The 23,078-nt window shown below is 44.1% G+C and overlaps 1 protein-coding gene across 2 annotated transcripts in view; it reads left to right on the top strand.

The window, feature by feature from the left end:
* Window positions 1-742: 742 nt before the first annotated feature.
* aff3 (AF4/FMR2 family, member 3) overlaps window positions 743-23,078 on the top strand; it is a 40,081-nt gene continuing 17,745 nt past the window's right edge. Inside the window, exons 1-7 of one of the 2 annotated variants that reach the window (XM_046364132.1) lie at window positions 743-1,210; window positions 15,397-15,471; window positions 15,566-15,619; window positions 15,773-15,813; window positions 16,296-16,347; window positions 18,931-18,968; window positions 19,489-19,678. In XM_046364132.1, coding sequence (XP_046220088.1) covers window positions 1,142-1,210; window positions 15,397-15,471; window positions 15,566-15,619; window positions 15,773-15,813; window positions 16,296-16,347; window positions 18,931-18,968; window positions 19,489-19,678 — 519 coding nt within the window. In that variant the 5' untranslated portion in view covers window positions 743-1,141. The remainder of the gene's footprint in view (window positions 1,211-15,396; window positions 15,472-15,565; window positions 15,620-15,772; window positions 15,814-16,295; window positions 16,348-18,930; window positions 18,969-19,488; window positions 19,679-23,078) is intronic. The other variant, XM_046364133.1, reaches the window with a different exon arrangement.

Here is a 23,078-nt window from a genome sequence, read left to right as displayed (position 1 = left end):
AGGTGCTCAACTGTTGGCTGAAACCACGCAATTACAGATCTGTGCGTTTTCCTCCAGGGTCTCCTCTCGCACTAGACGGTTGGGCTCAATTACAAAAAACATAGCACACGTAGACTAACTACTGTATTTCACCTTTTAAAAGTTAGTAAAGCTGCCGAGATACTCAATCGCTTGATCTGCCAGATGTTGACTGGTCTATGCCCTCCACTTCTCCTGGGAGATAAAAACTATTTTTCTCTCTCCTTCCTCAGTCTCATCTCTCTCCCCCCTTTCCTTGTGGACCCCCCCCCCCATACTTTTGTGAACAATGTTCACATTTTAAAACGTAACTATCACAAAAAAAATCGAATTTGTACTTTCAAATCTAACTCTCACATGTGAAACACATGTGCAATTAAAGTATCTTTTTTAGAAGGGTTGTTAATCCATTTCCATTTAAACCCGCTCCTCCTCTCTCTCTCTCTCTCTCTCTCTCTCTCTCTCTCTCTCTCTCTCTCTCTCTCTCTCTCTCTCTCTCTCTCTCTCTCTCTCTCTCGCCCGCGGCATCTGGGGCAGGAACATGAGTCATATTTCATTAGAACAACACCAACTCTACACAACACAGACCCGCTGCGTCCCAGTCCAGACCCCAGCAGAGTGCATTAGCGGTAATGATAGATCGCACAGGCATTCACTGGCAGGATGCGGAGAGGGTGAAACAATAATAATTGCACAGCAAGTGACCCCCTTCACTTTTCAGAGATTGTACACTGGGTGCATGGTGAGATTGTGCGCTGCACTGTGCTTCCATTCAGATACGCGCTGGGAGGAGTATGTGCCACATTGTTTCGGTATGTGCGTGTGGGTCATTGATGTGAGTGTGTGCAGTGTCTAGGTAGCGGCGCTCCCCGCGGATGTTTGAACTTCGTGCCTGAACCTATAACGGATGCGTCACGTCGGCTCTGTCATGCGAATCCTCCCGTACGCCAACGCACAGCGCACGCTCGCTCCCAAGACGACACCGACTCCGTGACTCTCCATTTGAGCTGGTGACGCTGCTCGCTCTCTGGCGGTAGAACAGGATGTTTGGCATTTGTACCGATTTGTGCTCGCACGGTGCGTCTTCTGTGAGATGGACCGAGGAGAGGACCAGTGACCAAACATGCCTACAGTCCTCCGCGACACGGGCAAACTTTCCAACGTCTCTTTGTTGCTTCGATGTGCTTTCCAGGTGAGAAGAGATACATGGCTATATATTCAGTCAAGTTCATGTGATAGTCAAGAAATACAATTTCTTATAGTTTTTTTGCTTTCTGTGTTTAACTTGAAATGTAGAATACTCTTTTGTAATAACATTTTTTGTAGGCTATTGTATTTCCGTTCTCATTTCAATTTACTGTAAAGTGAAACCAAAATTAATTATATAGAATAATGCAACAAAGCTAGTTAAAGATGTATTGCAAATACAAAACAACAATTCACATGGTTTGAAATGTTATATTGATTTGTACAGTCTATGGTTTGAATAGTCACGATGAGATGTACAATAAGTTGAGTAGTCTTGAGGTCAGAGACAGTTAAACCCATTTCCGTCGTTTGACAGGCCAACCCACAACCTTTCGTTTTCACTTTAGATTGAAGCATACACTGTTCTAAATATAGAAACTGTAAGAGAACTATGAAGACATTTAAATACAACTGTACTACATAGACCGATCATATCGGTCTATGGGCGCTGAATAGGCAACAGATGGTTGTAGAATAGTTGGTCTGTATGCTGTTTGTTTGAAGGTGTTATGATGGGTTGAGGTTGGTTTGGGCCGCAGGAGACCGTGGTGTGTCTGGGGGATTGCGTCACCATTACTGTACCCTGCTGATGTTTTAAGAGATGTGTGAAATGCATTATGCATATAATGCACACATTCTACAGCCACACTTTCAGCACAGTGTTCAATGACAGAGGTGCACCTCTCTCTCTCTCTCTCTCTCTCTCTCGCTCTCTCTCACACACACACGCACGCACGCACGCACACACACACACACACACACACACACACACACACACACACACACACACACACACACACACACACACACACACACACACACACACACACACACACACACACACACACACACCTCTCCATGCCAGTGCTTGATCACGCAGTCAGACAGTGGAGTGACTCATGCACACACACACACACACACACACACACACACACACACACACACACACACACACACACACACACACACACACACACACACACACACACACACACACACACACACACACACACACACACACACACACACACACACACAGAGCAGAGAAAATAAGAACAGTTTTCAACAGCCAATTATTGCAGGATATCCAAGGATATGCAGTAACAACAACCACCAGTTTTTCAGCAAGAAAGATAATGAGTGGAAAGAGGGACAGTAAAATGGGGACTAGAGATAGAGAGAAGGACAGAGGAAGGTAGGATGGGGGAGAGAGAGAAAGGGGAGAATATGAGCATCCCTCCCATCAACAGCTGTGATTGTTTAGATATGATTCACCAACCAACATCAACCTCCCCTCAACTGTGTGTGTGTCCATTTCATACGTGCACTCCTGACTAGTGTTTTAGATCCACTGAATCATCTCTCTCTCTCTCTCTCTCTCTCTCTCTCTCTCTCTCTCTCTCTCTCTCTCTCTCTCTCTCTCTCTCTCTCTCTCTCTCTCTCTCTCTCTCTCACTCTCACTCTCACTCTCACTCTCTCTTGTTTACTCTTTTTCTCTCTCTCACTTTCTTTTTGAGAGCTCACAGGTGTGTGCGTGTGTGTGTGTGTGTGTGGACGTGCAACCTGTCATTGAACACAATGCTGAAAGTGTAGCCATATTATAAGCACAGATCGAAAAAGGAGCCAGATGTTTAATCGAATGTATAAATCTGATCCATCCAGTTGGAAGTTTAATTTAGTTGTTTCACAGGGAATTTGCGATGCGTAGGCCCTCTGGCTACATTTACTTCAATACAAAACCTAGGAAGCTCATGGTTCTCACCCTCTTCCATAGACTTACACAGTAATTATGACCACTTTCGGAAGACGTCCTCCAACCTATCAGAGCTCTTGTAGCATGAACTGACATGTTGGCCACCCAATCAAACAATCAGAGAATGGATCTAGTACTGAAAGCATCAGCTACAATTAGCTAGCACTGCAGTACATAACATGTGATGAGTATTACACTCAAAGAGAGAGAAAGACAATAGTTGAACAGTTTATAACAAATTATGGAGAAGCAAGCTAAATAAGTGAGAGTGTAACATGAAAAAAAATACGAAATATAGCTAGAGAGAGAGCTAGCTATATTTCTTTTTTTTCATGTTTCACTTTCACTTACTTAGCTAGTGAATGCAGCTAGCTAGTCTAGCCTACTCAAACACTCAGCTTAAACAGAGAGGGATGCTATGTTATCTAGCTGGCTATTGCTATCCAACATGGGGACTCTTCCAAATCAAGGTAAGCTTTTGGTTTTTACAAATGTATTGCCACCGGGGCCCACCGTTGTAACTGCTAAACTGCTTGCTGTACACTGTTGTAGCGGGTTGTAGTGTTTTTTTTCTGCCTGGTCACAAACAGCTGATGTGTTGTGCACTGAAGTCCAGAAGCAAAGGGAAAAGGTGAGAGGAGGAGAGCGCGTAGGAATTCTACAACGATTAAAGGAATCATGCTGTATGTATGTGGCTGCTATGAAAGTGAACTGTGTTTCCGTGTGATCAGGGATGTATTCATTCCATTGAAAAAATATTTTTTGAACGGAAGCAAGCTGAATGAAACGGCGCTAAACATATCTGTATTTGTCCAATATAAACTCTTGTTTGCAACTAATGATTACACCGTAGATCAGCTATCTAGATACAGGCAAGAGTGTGCAAGGCGGTTTGAACGTGTCAAGTCTGTCACCTTGATTACTCAAATTTCACTTGACCTGTGTGCACCTATGTTGTAAACGTTCATTCATTGGCTAGGTTGTAGTGTAACGGATGTGAAACGGCTAGCTTGGTTAGCGGTGTGCGCTAAATAGCGTTTCAATTGGTGATGTCACTTGCTCTGAGACCTTGAAGTAGTAGTTCCCCCCGCGGCTTTTGTGGATCGATGGGTAACGATGCTTCGAGGGTGACTGTTATTGATGTGTGCAGAGTGTCCCTGGTTCGCTCCCGGGTATGGGTGAGGTGACAGTCTAAAGTTATACTGTTACAGAGGCAACCTGATGGGAATAGGGAACATTTTAGTATCATGTAGTAGCCTAAATCTATCGATGTTACCAGTGGCGGTTCTAGCTTGTATGGCTCCCTGGGCGAACCTCGCTGCACCATTCTGCACTAACTGTCATTTGTACTCAGACGTTTGGAACAACACAAATAAATAATCAGAGCATTTAAAACGATATAAATGCAAAAATAAGACTCATACATATCAAAAAGAAGTAACAAAGACAAAAAGAAACAAATTGTAGTATATAAATACAAATAAAAAAGAGAATCAAATTATTACACTATTACCCTATTGCTAACAAAAAAACACACAAATAAATCTAAATTGCACAAATCAATACACAAATAGAATAACAAACTTGTAAAGAAGAGAACCTGATTTTTATACTATTGCACTTCAAACAAGAAACACACAAACTAAATTGCACAACTAATTGCATTACTAATTGCGTCAGTACTGTACCAAGTTAGAGGTGCGCTATTTGATATATTCCCCCCTCTCCCCCTACCTCGGGCTTCCAGTGGGGAGACCTGAGGTCAACCTACCCCCGCTCCCTTCCCATCTCGTTCTTCTGAGTGGGAGACCTTCCCAGGCCTGCCGAGCTCACAAACTAGAATCAGGGCGCCCACTCCTTCAAGGTTAACTGACCCACAGTCCCACACGGTGACATGATATTATTGACGTGACGTGCAAATGAGCGATAGAAAACCGATCGCGCAAATGTCACCATTCGGAATATATATTTTTGTATTTTTTGTGCGGGCGCCGCATGCCGCCCCCAGCAAGATGCTGCCCTGGGCGGCTGCTCATGTCGCCTATATGCCTAAATCCACCACTGGATGTTACAATTAACTGAGTGAATGGAATATGAATGACAGTCATCCAATATGCTGTAATAGAAATAAGAACATGCTCGTAAAACAATGTATTGTCCTCCCTCACCTGAAACACCCCCCCACCGCCACTGGTAATTACATAATACATATTTCACTTCAATAGTTTTGTTCAGTTTCTCTTGCACAAGGGTAAAACTGGTTTATGTGAGTTTTGCTAAATACACTGAGCAAAAATATAAACACAAGATGCAACAATTTCAAACATTTTACTGAGTTACAGTTCATATAAGGAAATTAGTCAATTGACATACATGAATTAAGCCTTATCTATGGATTTCACATGACTGGGAATACAGATATGCATCTGTTTGTCACAGATACCTTTAAAAGAAAGACAAGAGCAGTCAGTATCTGCTGTCACCACCATTTGCCTCATGCATCTCCTTCACATAGAGTTGATCAGGCTGTTGATTGTGGCCTTGGAATGTTGTCCCACTCCTCTTCAATAGCGGTGCGAAGTTGCTGGATATTGGCGGGAACTGGAACACGTTGTTGTATACTAAAACGTGAGTTGATGGCGGCGGATGAATGGCATGACATTGGGCCTCGGGTCACGGTATCTCTGTGGATTGAAATTGCAGTCGATAAAATGCAATTGTGTTTGTTGTCCATAGCTTATACCTGCCCACACCATATCCCCACCGCCACCATGTGGCACTCTGTTCACAACGTTGACATCAGCACATCGCTCGCCCACACGGCGCCATACGATCTGTCTGCCATCTGCCCAGTACAGTTGAAACCGTAATTCATCCTTGAAGAGCACACTTCTCCAGCTTGCCAGAGGCCATCGAAAATTAGCATTTGCTCACGGAAGTCGGTTACGCTGCAGTCAGTTCAAGTTCCTGGTGAGGATGACGAGCACGCCGATAAGCTTCCCTGAGACAGTTTCTGACACTTTGAGCAGAAATTCTTCGGTTGTGTAAACCCACAGTTTCATCAGCTGTCCAGGTGGCTGGTCTCAGACAATCTCGCAGGTGAAGAAGCCGGATGTGAAAGTCCTGGGCTGGCATTTGTGCACAAAATTTGAGAGAAATAATATTTTTGTGAGGATGGAACATTAATGGGATCTTTTATTTCAGCTCATGAAACATGGGACCAACACTTTACATGTTGTGTTTATATTTCTGTTCAGTATAGGTACAACGGTAGACCTGTTTTATCAGAGTACTGGATATAGCCTCTGGTGGTAACCTGGTTTGTATGGGTATATTAGGGATGAAGTGCATGTATAGACCTAGTATATATGAATGTTGAGGCTTGAGCTTAATGCCCATGAATTGACCTGGTTAATGTAATGGGTTGTAGAGAGCTCATATTGGTCATGGGTTTGAACAGACATCTATTGCCCTTTCAAATCCTTTCTGATGACACGTTTGTGGTAGAAAAACAGTGAATGAGGCTGGGAAAAATTTAATATACCACTGTACTATGAGTTTATGTATGAAATGGTTAGAGTATAGAGGTCAGAGGTCACAGGACTAAGATATGCAATAAACAGGGTTGGAGCTTGCAGTGGATAGCTGGATACAGGTACATGTTGATGACTTGGTGGAATACTGGTCTTGGCAAAGTGGGTAACAGGGCTGAGATAGGCAAGTAACATGGCTGAGATAGGCAAGTAACAGGCAAGTAACAGGGCTGAGATAGGCAAGTAACAGGGCTGAGATAAGCAAGTAAAAGGGCTGAGATAGGCAAGTAACAGGGCTGAGATAGGCAAGTAACAGGGCTGAGATAGGCAAGTAACAGGGCTGAGATAGGCTAACAGGGCTGAGATAGGCAAGTGACAGGGCTGAGATAGGCAAGTAACAGGGCTGAGATAGGCAAGTAACAGGGCTGAGATAGGCAAGTAACAGGGCTGAGGTGTTTAGGCAAAGGAACTGGAGTCAATGGGTAATACATAAGGCTAGGTAGGATATGGGTGTATCAGGACTTGGTTGCATTAATATTGGGATATTGGCATGTGGGTGTTAGGGTTAGGGTTAGGGCATGGGGGTAATTGGGTTTAGGTTTGTGGGTAAGTGGGCTGAGGCATATAGATATTGGGGCTGGGGCATGGGGGTAATTGGGTTTAGGTTTGTGGGTAAGTGGGCTGAGACATATAGATATTGGGGCTGGGGTGTGTGGGTCATTGTGTTTAGATGTGTGGGTAAGTGGGCTGAGGTGTATAGATATTGGGGCTGGGGTGTGTGGGTCATTGGGTTTAGATGTGTGGGTAAGTGGGCTGAGGTGTATAGATATTGGGGCTGGGGTGTGTGGGTCATTGGGTTTAGATGTGTGGGTAAGTGGGATAAGGTATATAGATATTGGAACTTGGGAATAGTGGTAAATACTGTATCTCTTAATTTTATTATAGGCACAGCACAGTATGTTCCCATCGGTCGTGACAGAAAATAAAACATACCGTTTCACATACTTTTCAATATTATTTTTCAAAAAGCAAAATGACTTATAGGGGTTACTAATTGTATAAGGTGTACATAGTGGGCATATCTGAAAGAAATGTGGGAACAAATGGGTTCACACTAGGATCCGCAGAAGGCTACAGTAATGATGGTTCAATGCCCACAGAGGATCAGCAGAAGGCTACAGTAATGATGGTTCAATGCCCACAGAGGATCAGCAGAAGGCTACAGTAATGATGGCTCAATGCCCACAGAGGATCAGCAGAAGGCTACAGTAATGATGGTTCAATGCCCACAGAGGATCAGCAGAAGGCTACAGTAATGATGGTTCAATGCCCACAGAGGATCAGCAGAAGGCTACAGTAATGATGGTTCAATGCCCACAGAGGATCAGCAGAAGGCTACAGTAATGATGGCTCAATGCCCACAGAGGATCCAGAAGGCAGATGAGGCTACAGAGTAATGATGGTTCAATGCCCACAGAGGATCAGCAGAAGGCTACAGTAATGATGGTTCAATGCCCACAGAGGATCAGCAGAAGGCTACAGTAATGATGGTTCAATGCCCACAGAGGATCAGCAGAAGGCTACAGTAATGATGGTTCAATGCCCACAGAGGATCAGCAGAAGGCTACAGTAATGATGGTTCAATGCCCACAGAGGATAGCAGAAGGCTACAGTAATGATGGTTCAATGCCCACAGAGGATCTGCAGAAGGCTACAGTAATGATGGCTCAATGCCCACAGAGGATCTGCAGGAAGGCAATGCCCACAGAGGACAGTAATGATGGCTCAATGCCCACAGAGGATCCGCAGAAGGCTACAGTAATGATGGTTCAATGCCCACAGAGGATCTGCAGAAGGCTACAGTAATGATGGCTCAATGCCCACAGAGGATCTGCAGAAGGCTACAGTAATGATGGTTGAATGCCCACAGAGGATCTGCAGAAGGCTACAGTAATGATGGTTGAATGCCCACAGAGGATCTGCAGAAGGCTACAGTAATGATGGTTCAATGCCCACAGAGGATCTGCAGAAGGCTACAGTAATGATGGCTCAATGCCCACAGAGGATCCGCAGAAGGCTACAGTAATGATGGTTCAATGCCCACAGAGGATCTGCAGAAGGCTACACTAATGATGATTCAATGCCCACAGAGGATCTGCAGAAGGCTACAGTAATGATGGCTCAATGCCCACAGAGGATCAGCAGAAGGCTACAGTAATGATGGCTCAATGCCCACAGAGGATCAGCAGAAGGCTACAGTAATGATGGCTCAATGCCCACAGAGGATCAGCAGAAGGCTACAGTAATGATGGCTCAATGCCCACAGAGGATCAGCAGAAGGCTACAGTAATGATGGCTCAATGCCCACAGAGGATCAGCAGAAGGCTACAGTAATGATGGTTCAATGCCCACAGAGGATCAGCAGAAGGCTACAGTAATGATGGTTCAATGCCCACAGAGGATCAGCAGAAGGCTACAGTAATGATGGTTCAATGCCCACAGAGGATCAGCAGAAGGCTACAGTAATGATGGTTCAATGCCCACAGAGGATCAGCAGAAGGCTACAGTAATGATGGCTCAATGCCCACAGAGGATCAGCAGAAGGCTACAGTAATGATGGTTCAATGCCCACAGAGGATCAGCAGAAGGCTACAGTAATGATGGCTCAATGCCCACAGAGGATCAGCAGAAGGATACAGTAATGATGGTTCAATGCCCACAGAGGATCAGCAGAAGGCTACAGTAATGATGGCTCAATGCCCACAGAGGATCAGCAGAAGGCTACAGTAATGATGGTTCAATGCCCACAGAAGATCAGCAGAAGGCTACAGTAATGATGGCTCAATGCCCACAGAGGATCAGCAGAAGGATACAGTAATGATGGTTCAATGCCCACAGAGGATCAGCAGAAGGCTACAGTAATGATGGTTCAATGCCCACAGAGGATCAGCAGAAGGCTACAGTAATGATGGTTCAATGCCCACAGAGGATCAGCAGAAGGCTACAGTAATGATGGCTCAATGCCCACAGAGGATCAGCAGAAGGCTACAGTAATGATGGTTCAATCAGAGGATCAGCAGAAGGCTACAGTAATGATGGTTCAATGCCCACAGAGGATCAGCAGAAGGATACAGTAATGATGGTTCAATGCCCACAGAGGATCAGCAGAAGGCTACAGTAATGATGGCTCAATGCCCACAGAGGATCAGCAGAAGGCTACAGTAATGATGGTTCAATGCCCACAGAAGATCAGCAGAAGGCTACAGTAATGATGGCTCAATGCCCACAGAGGATCAGCAGAAGGATACAGTAATGATGGTTCAATGCCCACAGAGGATCAGCAGAAGGCTACAGTAATGATGGTTCAATGCCCACAGACACACACCATGGAACACTGCGGATTAGCAGATTACCGAACACAACAAACAGACAAGCAAGTCTCAGTGAAGAATCTTTTGATGTAGGCTCACAAGCCCTGGTTGGGTTTCGCAACCTATATCTGTCAAGGCATTCTCATTGGTTACTGAAAGACCACCACTGTATAGACTTCCCCAACACCTGTTTTATTTTACTGTGTGGATGTTGTCTCTATGACTTTTCTCAAACTGTTTTCTGTCCTCACTCAGGTCATAGGAAGTGAGTGTAGCAGCTGTGTCTAGGATATTCTAGGGTAAGAGATGGTTGACTTTATACTCCCACCTGCTGCACTGATCTACACTGCTCTGCACTTGCTAAATCAGGTGTTTAGTGCTGGAACAAATGTGTGTGTTGGTACACGTTACACTTTCTCCTGTCCTCTTAGTGGTGGTTGCCCTGAGGCTACAAGTAACAGGCCTTTGGGGGAATCTCTGTTGCTGTTGGTAGCTGAAGCTGAACAGAATATGTCTGACTGTATCCTGCCTACTGAAATACTGTTCCAGTGTGCTGTTCATGGTCTACCTTTCCTAGCCAAAAACTAGCACAGGAGAGAGAATGAAGAGAAAGGATGGGGAGAAAGGAAGGATGGGGAGAAATAGAGGGAGAGCAGACAGAGAGGAAGGCGAGAGGAGAAAAAGCAGAAGAAGAGGGAGGAAGAGAGGGAGGAGGAGAGGGAGCAGAGAGAGGGGGAAAGGGAGTGGAGAGATAGCGGCACACTGCTCACCTGGGAAGGCTTGTTGTTGTGAGAGGAGGGGAGTAAGGGATGAATCAGTGTCCTTGGTTACTGAGAGGGAGGAGAGGAGAGATAATGAAGTGAAAGGAGGAGTAGAGAGAGGGAATACTTGCCTTCTGGGGTTATGGGGAAAGGGCTGTGTTTATGAAGAAGAGAGGGGAGAGGAAAAGAGTGAGAGAAGTGACAACAGGTACTAGATGTGTCTACTGCATTACGTGTGTGTGTGTGTGTGTGTGTGTGTGTGTGTGTGTGTGTGTGTGTGTGTGTGTGTGTGTGTGTGTGTGTGTGTGTGTGTGTGTGTGTGTGTGTGTGTGTGTGTGTGTGTGTGCGTGCGTGCGTGCGTGCGTGCGTGCGTGCGTGCGTGCGTGCGTGCGTGCGTGCGTGCGTGCGTGCGTGCGTGCGTGCGTGCGTGCGTGTGTTAGACTGAATTGAATGAAAGGAGACGTGCTTCTCAGAGCAGACTCTCCTTGCTCTGTTCAATACTGAGCACTAACAGACTCTACTGTTCTATCACACATGTCCATCGGTTTCAACTCTCTCTCAATTCAATTGCAATTTAAGGGGCTTTATTGGCATAGGAAACATATGTTTACATTGCCAAAGCAAGTGAAATAGATAATAAACAAAAGTGAAATAAACAATAAAAAATTAACAGTAACATTACAGAATAAAGGACATTTCAAGTGTCATATTATGTCTATATACAGTGTGGTATACATTCTGATGTGCAAATAGTTAAAGTGCAAAAGGGAAAATAAATAAACATAAATATAGGTTGTATTTACAATGGTGTTTGTTCTTCACTGGTTGCCCTTTTCTTGTGGCAACAGGTCACAAATCTTGCTGCTGTGATTGCATTGTGGTATTTCACCCAGTAGATATGGGAGTTTATCAAAATGGGATTTGTTCTCAAATTCTTTGTGGGTCTATGTAATCTGAGGGAAATATGTGTCTCTAATATGGTCATGTATTTGGCAGGAGGTTAGGAAGTGCAGCTCAGTTTCCACCTCATTTTGTGGGCAGTGTGCTTTTGTCTAATTGTGTTGCTGTCCTGGGGCTCTGTGGAGTCTGTTTGTGAACAGAGCCCCAGGACCAGCTTGCTCTGTAGGTGAGGGCTTTTTTATGGAATGTTTGGGAATCACTTCCTTTTAGAACTGAACCTTTCTTTTCTGGATTTTGATAATGAGTGGGTATCAGCCTAATTCTGCTGTGCATGCATTATTTGGTGTTTTATGTTGTACACAGAGGATATTTTTGCATAATTCTGCATGCAGTCTCAATTTGATGTTTGTCCCATTTTGTGAATTCTTGGTTGGTGAGCGGACCCCAGACCTCACAACCATAAAGGGCAATGGGTTCTATAACTGATTCAAGTATTTTTAGCCAGATCCTAATTGGTATGTCGAATTTTATGTTCCTTTTGATGGCATAGAAGGCCCTTCTTTCCTTCTCTCTCAGATTGTTCACAGCTTTGTGGAAGTTACATGTGGTGCTGATGTTTAGGCTGAGGTATGTATAGTTTTTTGTGTGCTCTATGGCAACATTGTCAAAATGGAATTTGTGTACATGGATTTTAGAATGTTGTATGTTTTCCCCCAACACCACTTTCTATCAATTACTGTAGCAGACCCTCATGCCAAATTGAGTCGAAAGCTTTTTTGAAATCAACAAAGCGTGAGAAGACTTTGTCTTTGTTTTGGTTTGTTTGTTTGTCAATTAGGGTGTGCAGGGTGTATCCGTGGTGAAGTCTCTCTCTCTCTGTCACACACACACATTCACACACACACCAGTGGCAGTCAGTGCCGTTTAAGATTAGGGAGGAATTTTGTCATTTTTTAATGAGCATGGCCTTATTTCTATTACAGCAAATTGGATGACTGTAATTCACATTCCATTCACCCAGCTCAATGTAACATCGATAGATTTAGGCTATTATATGATACACACATTTTCCCTCTACCCATCATGAGGTTTCTACAATCTAGCCTACGAATGAAAGTTGTTAACGTAGGTGCACAGGTCACAAGACAAATTGGAGTAATCAAGGTGACAGACATTGAAACATTCAGTACCACCTTGCACACACTTGCCTGCATCTAGGTGATCTAGTGTGCAATCATTAGTCCAAACGTTCCATTTTGCAAACAAAACGAGAGTTTCTATTGGGCAAATTCAGGTATGTTGATCCATTTTCTGTTCCGTTTGCTTCCATTGAATTTTTGAAGAAATTTGTTCAAAACTGTTCAACTATTCTCTTTCTCTTTCTTTGAGTACTCTACTCACAACATTTTATGCACTGCAGTGCTAGCTAGCTGTAGGTTATGTGTTCAGTAGGTTTCTCGGGTTTGATTTAACCAACAGGACACTTGGAAACATGTCGGAGAAACGCCGGTCGCGATGGTATTTCGGTGTGTTCAGTACAAGATTAATTATCAAATCCTTTGATTGAGAATTATGTCAGTTCATGTTGCAAGAGCTCTGATTGGTTGGAGGACGTCCTCCCGAAGTTGTCATAATTACTGTGTAAGTCTATGGAAGGGGTTGAGAACCAAGAGCCTCCTAGGTTTTGTATTGAAATCAATGTACCCAGAGGAGGCCTGGAATCTAGCTGACCTCCCGTTACCCCATGGTACTCTCCTACAGAGTGCTGCTGAGGCTACTGTAGACCATTGCAAAACAGTTTGTTTTAATCAAATTATTTGGTGATGTGAATATATTTAGTTATAGTTGTATCTAAAAAATAATAACTTTTTGAATGTTTCACTATTTGTATTTTTTTATTCACTAAGTAGGATGGTCCTCCCCTTCCTCCTCTGAGGAGCCTCCACTGACACACATACACACACACACACGCACACAGACATCAGAACAGATAAGGCTTGACCTTTTCCAGAGCATGCTTCCTGTTCAATGGCGATGCAAAAGTCGGCATAGACTAGACACACTCACACGCTCACACCATGCGCACGCACACACACACACACACACACACACACACACACACACACACACACACACACACACACACACACACACACACACACACACACACACACACACACACACACACACACACACACACACACACACACACACACACACACACACACACACACACACACACACACATCCCTTTCTCTGCCATGTTAATAATCCATACTAAACAACTGTATTATTCTTCTTCTAACATGGCTGTGACTTGTCTTTGTCAGTCAATCTAATCATTTGTATGCGATGAGGATTGGTGGAAAGATTTCTCTCACTCTCTCTGGCTGGCTTCCTATTCAGAGCCGGGCTCATGTACTCAGATAGAACAGATAACAGATAGCAGATAGGATAGTTCACTGGGCACTGTCTCATAATCGCCCTGATGATTATCACCTGGATCATCAAAACCCCTGTCCTCCCTCTGGTAGACCAGTGCTTCAGGGACATCACTTGCAAACACACACACACACGCAAGCAAGTACGCACACACACACACACAAACACACACACACACACACACACACACACACACACACACACACACACACACACACACACACACACACACACACACACACACACACACACACACACACACACACACACACACACACACACACACACACACACACACACACACTAACAAAAGAGAGATCACAAAGACAGCTACAAATATGCACAAAATACACAGAAGTTGATGTACAATATACACAAAGCGGTAGGAACAAAAGACAGGTTGTCTCTCAAAACACATCACAGACACAATAGAGCAGAAACCTGTTTCACACTGTGTATACGCTGTACCATGACACCTCTGAATTCACACCGACACACACAAACACGCAGACACACACACATAGACATACACACAGATCATGGACAATTTATCACAACCTACATCATTCACAGACACCCTACAATCTCCATCCCCATCCCTCCCCCTCATGTCTTTCATAGACACCCTACAACCCCGATCCCCATCCCTCACCCTCATGTCTTTCATAGACACCCTACAACCCCGATCCCCATCCCTCACCGTCATGTCTTTCATAGACACCCTACAACCCCGATCCCCATCCCTCACCCTCATGTCTTTCAATGGCTAGAGTTAGATCTGCATGTTCTTTTATTTAGGAAGGTAGTGAAGTAAAAGTTGTCGATAAAATAAATAGTAAAGTACAGATACCCAAAAAATGACTTAAGTACTACTTTAAAGTATTTTTACTTATTTACATTTACATTTAAGTCATTTAGCAGACGCTCTTATCCAGAGCGATGTACTTTACACCACTGTAAGCAGGGAAGTAGAGAGTAATCTGTTTCAGAGGGAGTCATGTTTCAGAGGGAGTCATGATAAATAGCACAGCACTCCCTCTAGTGCCATTCACCTTCTATTGGCAAAAATATCCTCATTGGACACTTAAGCCTGTACCATGAGTCAACCCCAGAAAACTCAAATTCTTATTGTGTGTGTGTGTGTGTGTGTGTGTGTGTGTGTGTGTGTGTGTGTGTGTGTGTGTGTGTGTGTGTGTGTGTGTGTGTGTGTGTGTGTGTGTGTGTGTGTGTGTGTGTGTGTGTGTGTGTGTGTGTGTGTGTGTGTGTGTGTGTGTGTGTGTGTGTGTGTGTGTGTGCAGATGCTTGTCAGTAATGTTAGTAAAGTCTATCCAATCTATGTGACCTCTGACCTCTAACCTTCATACTCCCAGGACATGAACAACTCCTGGCAGTCCCAGCAACCCTCAGGAGGTGGCCAGGCCCAGTGCTTCCTCTACAACCCTAAAGTAGGCCTATGTGTGTGTTTGTGTGTGTGTGTGTGTGTGTGTGGGGGGGGGATCTTTAAACTTTATCAATCTATCTCTCTCTCTCACTCTCTAGGACACAAAGCAGCACACTACTCTGCACAAACAACGTATGTATTCACAGTCTAAGGTGTGTGTATTTGTGCGTGGGTGTATCTGTGTGAGTGTGTGTGTGTGTCTGTAACCTTTCTCTATCAGGCTGCTCAGGAATATATTATAAGAATGAATATGTTTGTCAAACCTGCATGTGTGTGTGTGTGTGTCCTCACTCTCTCTCTGGCAGCTCGGGGGGATGACCCACCCTCACCTGGCGCCTCACAAATCGTAAGTGGGACATGATAAATATATTCCAACTAAGGTCACCAAACAGTGCCTTGGCTGTAACACACACACACACACACACACACACACACACACACACACACACACACACACACACACACACACACACACACACACACACACACACACACACACACACACACACACACACACACACACAGAGGGGGAGTAGTACTAATCTGTCAGTTTTAGTTGTGCAACAAACATGACGTAAAAACACCAGGACACCAGTCCAAAGGTGACCTGACATTTGTGTGAACTTTTCCAGTAGCAGAACAAAGAGTCTCCTAGCTTATTAACCCTTTATATCCTCTTTCTCAGTCAGAGGTGGCTTGAATCTCATTACCCCCTCAAAACTAGACATTATAGCCTTTGTATACTGTAATTCATACTTCACTTTTACTTTACTTTAGAGTACCATTACTTGTCTTTCTCTTGACATATGTTTTTCTCATTTTTCCCAGCATGCTCGCTGATGACTTGAAGCTCAGCAGTGACGATGATGATGCTGACAAGGTAGGGAAGCCCAGGAACATTCTACAAACCTTTTCAAAAATGTTTACAACGTTTCAGAATGTCTCTCTCTCTCTCTCATGATCTGAGCTAAATGTTTTCTTACTTCCATCCGCCTTTTCTCTTTCCTCCCTCCTCCCATCCACCCTTCCTCCCTCCACCCTTCCTCCCTCTCTCCACCCTTCCTCCCCCTCCACCCGTCCTCCCTCCACCCTTCCTCCCCTCCACCCTTCCTCCCTCCACCCTTCCTCCCCTCCACCCTTCCTCCCCTCCACCCTTCCTCCTCTCCACCCGTCCTCCCTCCACCCTTCCTCCCCTCCACCCTTCCTCCCCTCCACCCGTCCTCCCTCCACCCTTCCTCCCCTCCACCCGTCCTCCCTCCACCCTTCCTCCCCTCCACCCGTCCTCCCTCCACCCTTCCTCCCCTCCACCCTTCCTCCCTCCACCCTTCCTCCCCTCCACCCTTCCTCCCTCCACCCTTCCTCCCCTCCACCCTTCCTTCCCTCCACCCTTCCTCCCTCCACCCTTCCTCCCTCCACCCTTCCTCCCTCCCTCCACCCTTCCTCCCTCCACCCTTCCTCCCTCCCTCCACCCTTCCTCCCTCCCTCCACCCTTCCTCCCCTCCACCCTTCCTCCCTCCACCCTTCCTCCCCTCCACCCTTCCTCCCTCCACCCTTCCTCCCTCCACCCTTCCTCCCCTCCACCCTTCCTCCCTCCAACCTTCCTCCCTCCACCATTCCTTTCTGCTCCCTCCAACCCTTCTCTATGTTCATCCTACTGTACATAAAAAAATACAAATAAAAGGAAGCCTAAATATTTTTTAAGGGGGTAACTAGTAACAGGACTTTGTAACTGAGTACGTTGGCTACATCCCTTATTTGAAGTTGTATGAACAACATAGAAAGGAGAGAAGAGAAACAGTTAGTTGGAAGGGTTGGTAGGAAGACAGGGGGGAGGAGAGTGAGAGGTGCTCCCTGCAGTGAGTGCGGTTCTGGGCCAGGGCTGGAGTGAAAATTGGAAGGAGAGGAGAAGGAGAGAGAGAGAGAGAGAGACTGGAGAGTTGGCAACAGTTGCTCTCTGAGGGAGCTGTCTGTGCTCTCTCTGTTAGAATGGAGATGCATTTCGCACGCACGCACACACACACACACACACACACACACACACACACACACACACACACACACACACACACACACACACACACACACACACACACACACACACACACACACACACACACACACACACACACACACGTCTAAAGTGACATCCCCTTCTTGTTTCCATTTCTCCATCTGTATTGATTTGATAGAACTGGAAGCTGAAATCGTCTGGCACGCTTTTGCCATATTGTTTTCACCTGTCCAATAGCACTTCAATATGAGCAGCACAGGAGTTCCACTGCTTGCTTATTGTTGACAGATCTCTCTTGTGTTGTGGATAACTGCTCCTGCACCGTAGGAAATGCAGATGAGCTTCGTGATTGACATAAATTAGCTGAAAACCCACACTAACACATGGTTATAGTAACAGTATAACACTATAACAGTATAACAGTATAACAGTATAACAATATAATAGTATAACAGTATTGCAGTATAACAGTATAACAGTATAAGAGTATAACAATATAACAGTATAACAGTATTGCAGTATAACAGTATAACAGTATAAGAGTATAACAATATAACAGTATAACAGTATAACAATATAACAGTATAACAATATAACAGTATAACAATATAGCAGTATAACAGTATAACAATATAACAGTATAACAATATAACAGTATAACAGTATTGCAGTATAACAGTATAACAATATAACAGTATAACAATATAACAGTATAACAGTATTGCAGTATAACAGTATAACAATATAACAGTATAACAGTATAACAATATAACAGTATAACAATATAACAGTATAACAGTATTGCAGTATAACAGTATAACAATATAACAGTATAACAATATAACAGTATAACAGTATTGCAGTATAACAGTATAACAGTATAACAGTATTGCAGTATAACAGTATAACAGTATAACAATATAACAATATAACAGTATAACAGTATTGCAGTATAACAGTATAACAATATAACAGTATACCAATATAACAGTATAACAATATAACAGTATAACAGTATAACAGTATAACAGTATTGCAGTATAACAGTATAACAGTATAACAATATAACAGTATAACAATATGACAGTATAACAGTATAACAATATAACAATATAACAGTATAACAATATAACAATATAACAGTATAACAGTATAACAGTATTGCAGTATAACAGTATAACAATATAACAGTATAACAGTATAACAGTATAACAGTATAACAGTATAACAATATAACAGTATAACAGTATTGCAGTATAACAGTATATGTAATCTAATTTTGGCAGGCTAATAGCATAACCATCGATCAAGCAACATTATGGACTAAATGTTCAACTCCTGTTGCTGCAGATGTATTTTTTGCTCGACAATACTGGTGAAATGAAGATCATGCTGTACATAATGAATGACACCAGTCTCTTTGACCTCCCTTCTCTGTCATCTCTCTACTAGGGCCCTGAACAGTCCGCCCCCTGGGTTATTAACAACAGGTACGAGATGTGTCTACAGCATTATATGTGTGTGTGTGTGTGTGTGTGTGTGTGTGTGTGTGTGTGTGTGTGTGTGTGTGTGTGTGTGTGTGTGTGTGTGTGTGTGTGTGTGTGTGTGTGTGTGTGTGTGTGTGTGTGCGTGCGCGTGCGCGTGCGCGTGCGTGTGCGTGTGTGGAAGCAATATGAAAGGTCAGGATGTGTGAAATCTGACAGCTGGAGGATTTCTCTCTCCTGGTCACTCTTGAAAACACACACACACACACACACACACACACACACACACACACACACACACACACACACACACACACACACACACACACACACACACACACACACACACACACACACACACACACACACACACACACACACACACTGATAGTGATATATGAAGAGGGCCTACAAGCGCGAATGCCCACATATTGTTTGTGTGTGTGTGTGTGTGTGTTCGTGTATCTGTGTGTTTGTGTATCTGTGTGTAATCTGACCCCTCTCTGGTGTGTGTGTTGATTGACAGTCTGTCGGAGCAGCACACACACACACATGGTGGGAGGGTGAGACATTCCAGCTCAGACTCTTCAGGCTCAGACTCCTACAGTGAATTGGAGGAGGAGAGCAGTGGCCAGCGCTCCCTTAGCCCAAGCCCAGAAACACACTCCGATCCTGGGACACCCACCGACACTCAGGCCCTTGGCTGCACCAAGGAGGTAGTACCCCCACACTCACTTTGTGTCACACTGCTGTCTGTCTGTCTCTATACCATATCTCTCTTTAGCTGCCTCTCTTTCATGGTATTTCTCAATCTCTCTCTTTTAGAGATTTTTCTCTCACCCTTTAGGCTATTATACCCTTTAGCCTCTTATACTCTTTAGCCTTTTATACCCTTTAGCCTCTTATACCCTTTAGCCTCTTATACCCTTTAGCCTTTTATACCCTTTAGCCTTTTATACCCTTTAGCCTCTTATACCCTTTAGCCTCTTATACCTTTTAGCCTCTTATACCCTTTAGCCTCTTATACCCTTTAGCCTCTTATACCCTTTAGCCTCTTATACCCTTTAGCCTTTTATACCCTTTAGCCTCTTATACCCTTTAGCCTTTTATACCCTTTAGCCTCTTATACCCTTTAGCCTCTTATACCATTTAGCCTCTTATACCCTTTAGCCTCTTATACCCTTTAGCCTCTTATACCCTTTAGCCTCTTATACCATTTTACTAAATTTTTTCTCTCTGCCTCCTCTCATTTCAGATTCTCTCTCAATTCAATTCAATTCCATTCAATGGGCTTTATTGGCATGGGAAACATATGTTTACATTGCCAAAGCAAGTGAAATCTATCTGGGGGGGAAGGGGAGGCAGGAATTAGGAATGCACGTGAGCTAGTCTAGGGAGGGGGTGAGACCAGGGGGAGGAAGCAGGGGGAGGGGAGTTTCTGTAGGAATTAGAGTCTGGGTGTCATGTCAACAAGCCCAGTCCCAAAGAGGAAAGCCCACTGGAGGTAGGAGTCCCGGAGATTCAGTTTCACGCTAACATTTCATTAGCGTTAGCATGACAGTCTCCCACACTAATAACCAACTGCAGACTCTCTATGCTCCGCCAGTTTACGCCCAACTAAGCTAAACTAAAGGTAAGGGAAGCTTTCAAATGGAATGGGTTAGCAGTTTCATTGGCACTGAGTTACAAGCATGTAAATGCACAGGGGGGGTCTGTTTAGAAACAGTGGTGAGAAATAGGTCTTTATTTGAGGAGCTGGTGGGGGGGGATATTGTCGAAAGAGGGGGACAGCAGTTGGGGGTTTAGGTTAGCTATGCAGAGAGAGTTGAGTAGGGGAAACCTGCTTCTACTGCCTGTATGAATAGAAGGCCCTATGTGTCTGTCTCTGACCATAGCTGGGTCTATTACTGTACATGCGGTATATCAGGCCCCAATAGAGGTGGTGCAGCTGGGGGGGGCGTAAGGGAGTATATTTATTTAGTGATTTCTATTGCCTTCTTGTCAAATAGCGCCAAGCCAGAACAAACTGAGAATTGACAAACTAGGTCCTGAAAATTATGCAAATCACACTGGGAGTTTCATTCCTCAATTGAAATACAATCCATCTCCGAGCTGAAGAGAGATCTTATCTATGGATGATCGAATTCGAACTAGGGTTTCAAACGAGCATGTTTGGGTGGGTGGGGAGGGGGGTAGGAAAGAGTGCTTCAGAGTTCCAGGTAGAGGGAAGGAGGGAGGGAGGCAGGAGGCAGAGAGGGTACAAGAGATGCAGTGTCTTCTCTGGAAAAGGGAATGAGGGAAGGGGGGCAGTGTTTGAGTAGAGGAGTAGAGGTTTAAATAACTCTGGTCAGCTACTGGAGAGAGGGATATAGAGGGGGAGGAGAGAAACATAAAGAAAAGAGAAAGAGCAGGAAAGCAGTGAGTATATCCTCTCCTTTTTAAAACTATCTTCTTCCCTTTCTGGGTTACTGAGTGAATTGTTAGGCAGAATAAACAGCCAGTGTGTGAGTCATTAGATAAATGGGAGGGGGCTTTAGCCTCTGTCAGAGCAGATGTGTGTGGATTCTAGTGGTAGTAGGAAATGTCAGGTCAGATGAGTGTGGATTCCAGTGATAGTAGGAAATGTCAGGTCAGATGAGTGTGGATTCCAGTGATAGTAGGAAATGAAGGTGGGTTGAAGAAGTAGTCCATTTAAAGGGCACTGTTCAAAGTTTGAGCTTCTTAGACTATGGTTGAACGAGAGGCCGTTTTTACAGTGTTTCCTCAAAGTACTCTACATTTACAGTGTAGTTTTGACTGTGGTGGTAAGAGTGAAGCCGGGACTGGGAGTGAGTGATGTGTGTTGGTAGTGTTTGTTCTATGGGTTGTGTGTTTTGGAATAGTCCAATGTGTGTCCTGGTTTTCAAGGAATCTATCATTTACTCATCAAATCAAATCAAATTTTATTAGTCACTTGCGCCGAAAACAACCTTACAGTGAAATGCTTCCTTACAAGCCCCTAACCAACAGTGCAGTTTAAAAAATACAGATAAGAATAAAAGTAACAAGTAATTATAGAGCAGCAGTAAAAAAAATAACAATATATACAGGGGGCTGCCAGTACAGAGTCAAAATAACAATATATACAGGGGGGTGCCGGTACAGAGTCAAAATAACAATATATACAGGGGGGTGCCAGTACAGAGTCAAAATAACAATATATACAGGGGGCTGCCGGTACAGAGTCAAAATAACAATATATACAGGGGGGTGCCGGTACAGAGTCAAAATAACAATATATACAGGGGGGTGCCAGTACAGAGTCAAAATAACAATATATACAGGGGCGTGCCAGTACAGAGTCAAAATAACAATATATACAGGGGGATGCCAGTACAGAGTCAAAATAACAATATATACAGGGGGGTGCCAGTACAGAGTCAAAATAACAATATATACAGGGGGTGCCAGTACAGAGTCAAAATAACACTATATACAGGGGATGCCAGTACAGAGTCAAAATAACACTATATACAGGGGATGCCAGTACAGAGTCAAAATAACAATATATACAGGGGGTGCCAGTACAGAGTCAAAATAAAACTATATACAGGGGATGCCAGTACAGAGTCAAAATAACACTATATACAGGGGGTGCCAGTACAGAGTCAAAATAACACTATATACAGGGGATGCCAGTACAGAGTCAAAATAACAATATATACAGGGGGTGCCAGTACAGAGTCAAAATAACAATATATACAGGGGATGCCGGTACAGAGTCAAAATAACAATATATACAGGGGGGTGCCGGTACAGAGTCAAAATAACAATATATACAAGGGGTGCCAGTACAGAGTCAAAATAACAATATATACAGGGGGGTGCCAGTACAGAGTCAAAATAACAATATATACAGGGGGGTGCCAGTACAGAGTCAATGTGCAGGGGCACCGGTTAATTTAGGTTGTATATACATGTAGGTAGAGTTAATTAAAGTGTCTGTCTATGCATAGGTAACAACAGAGAGTGGCAGTGGTGTGGAGAGGGGAGGGAGGGGGGGGGGCAATGCAAATAGTCTCGGTAGCCATTTAACTAGATGTTCAGGAGTCTTATGGCTTGGGGGTTTAGCTGTTT

Source organism: Oncorhynchus gorbuscha, linkage group LG01 (genome assembly GCF_021184085.1).
Source record: "Oncorhynchus gorbuscha isolate QuinsamMale2020 ecotype Even-year linkage group LG01, OgorEven_v1.0, whole genome shotgun sequence".
In the NCBI taxonomy this organism is placed as follows: domain Eukaryota; kingdom Metazoa; phylum Chordata; class Actinopteri; order Salmoniformes; family Salmonidae; genus Oncorhynchus; species Oncorhynchus gorbuscha.
The sequence above is the reverse complement of the archived record's forward strand: the minus strand, read 5'-3'. Positions and strand labels throughout refer to the sequence as shown.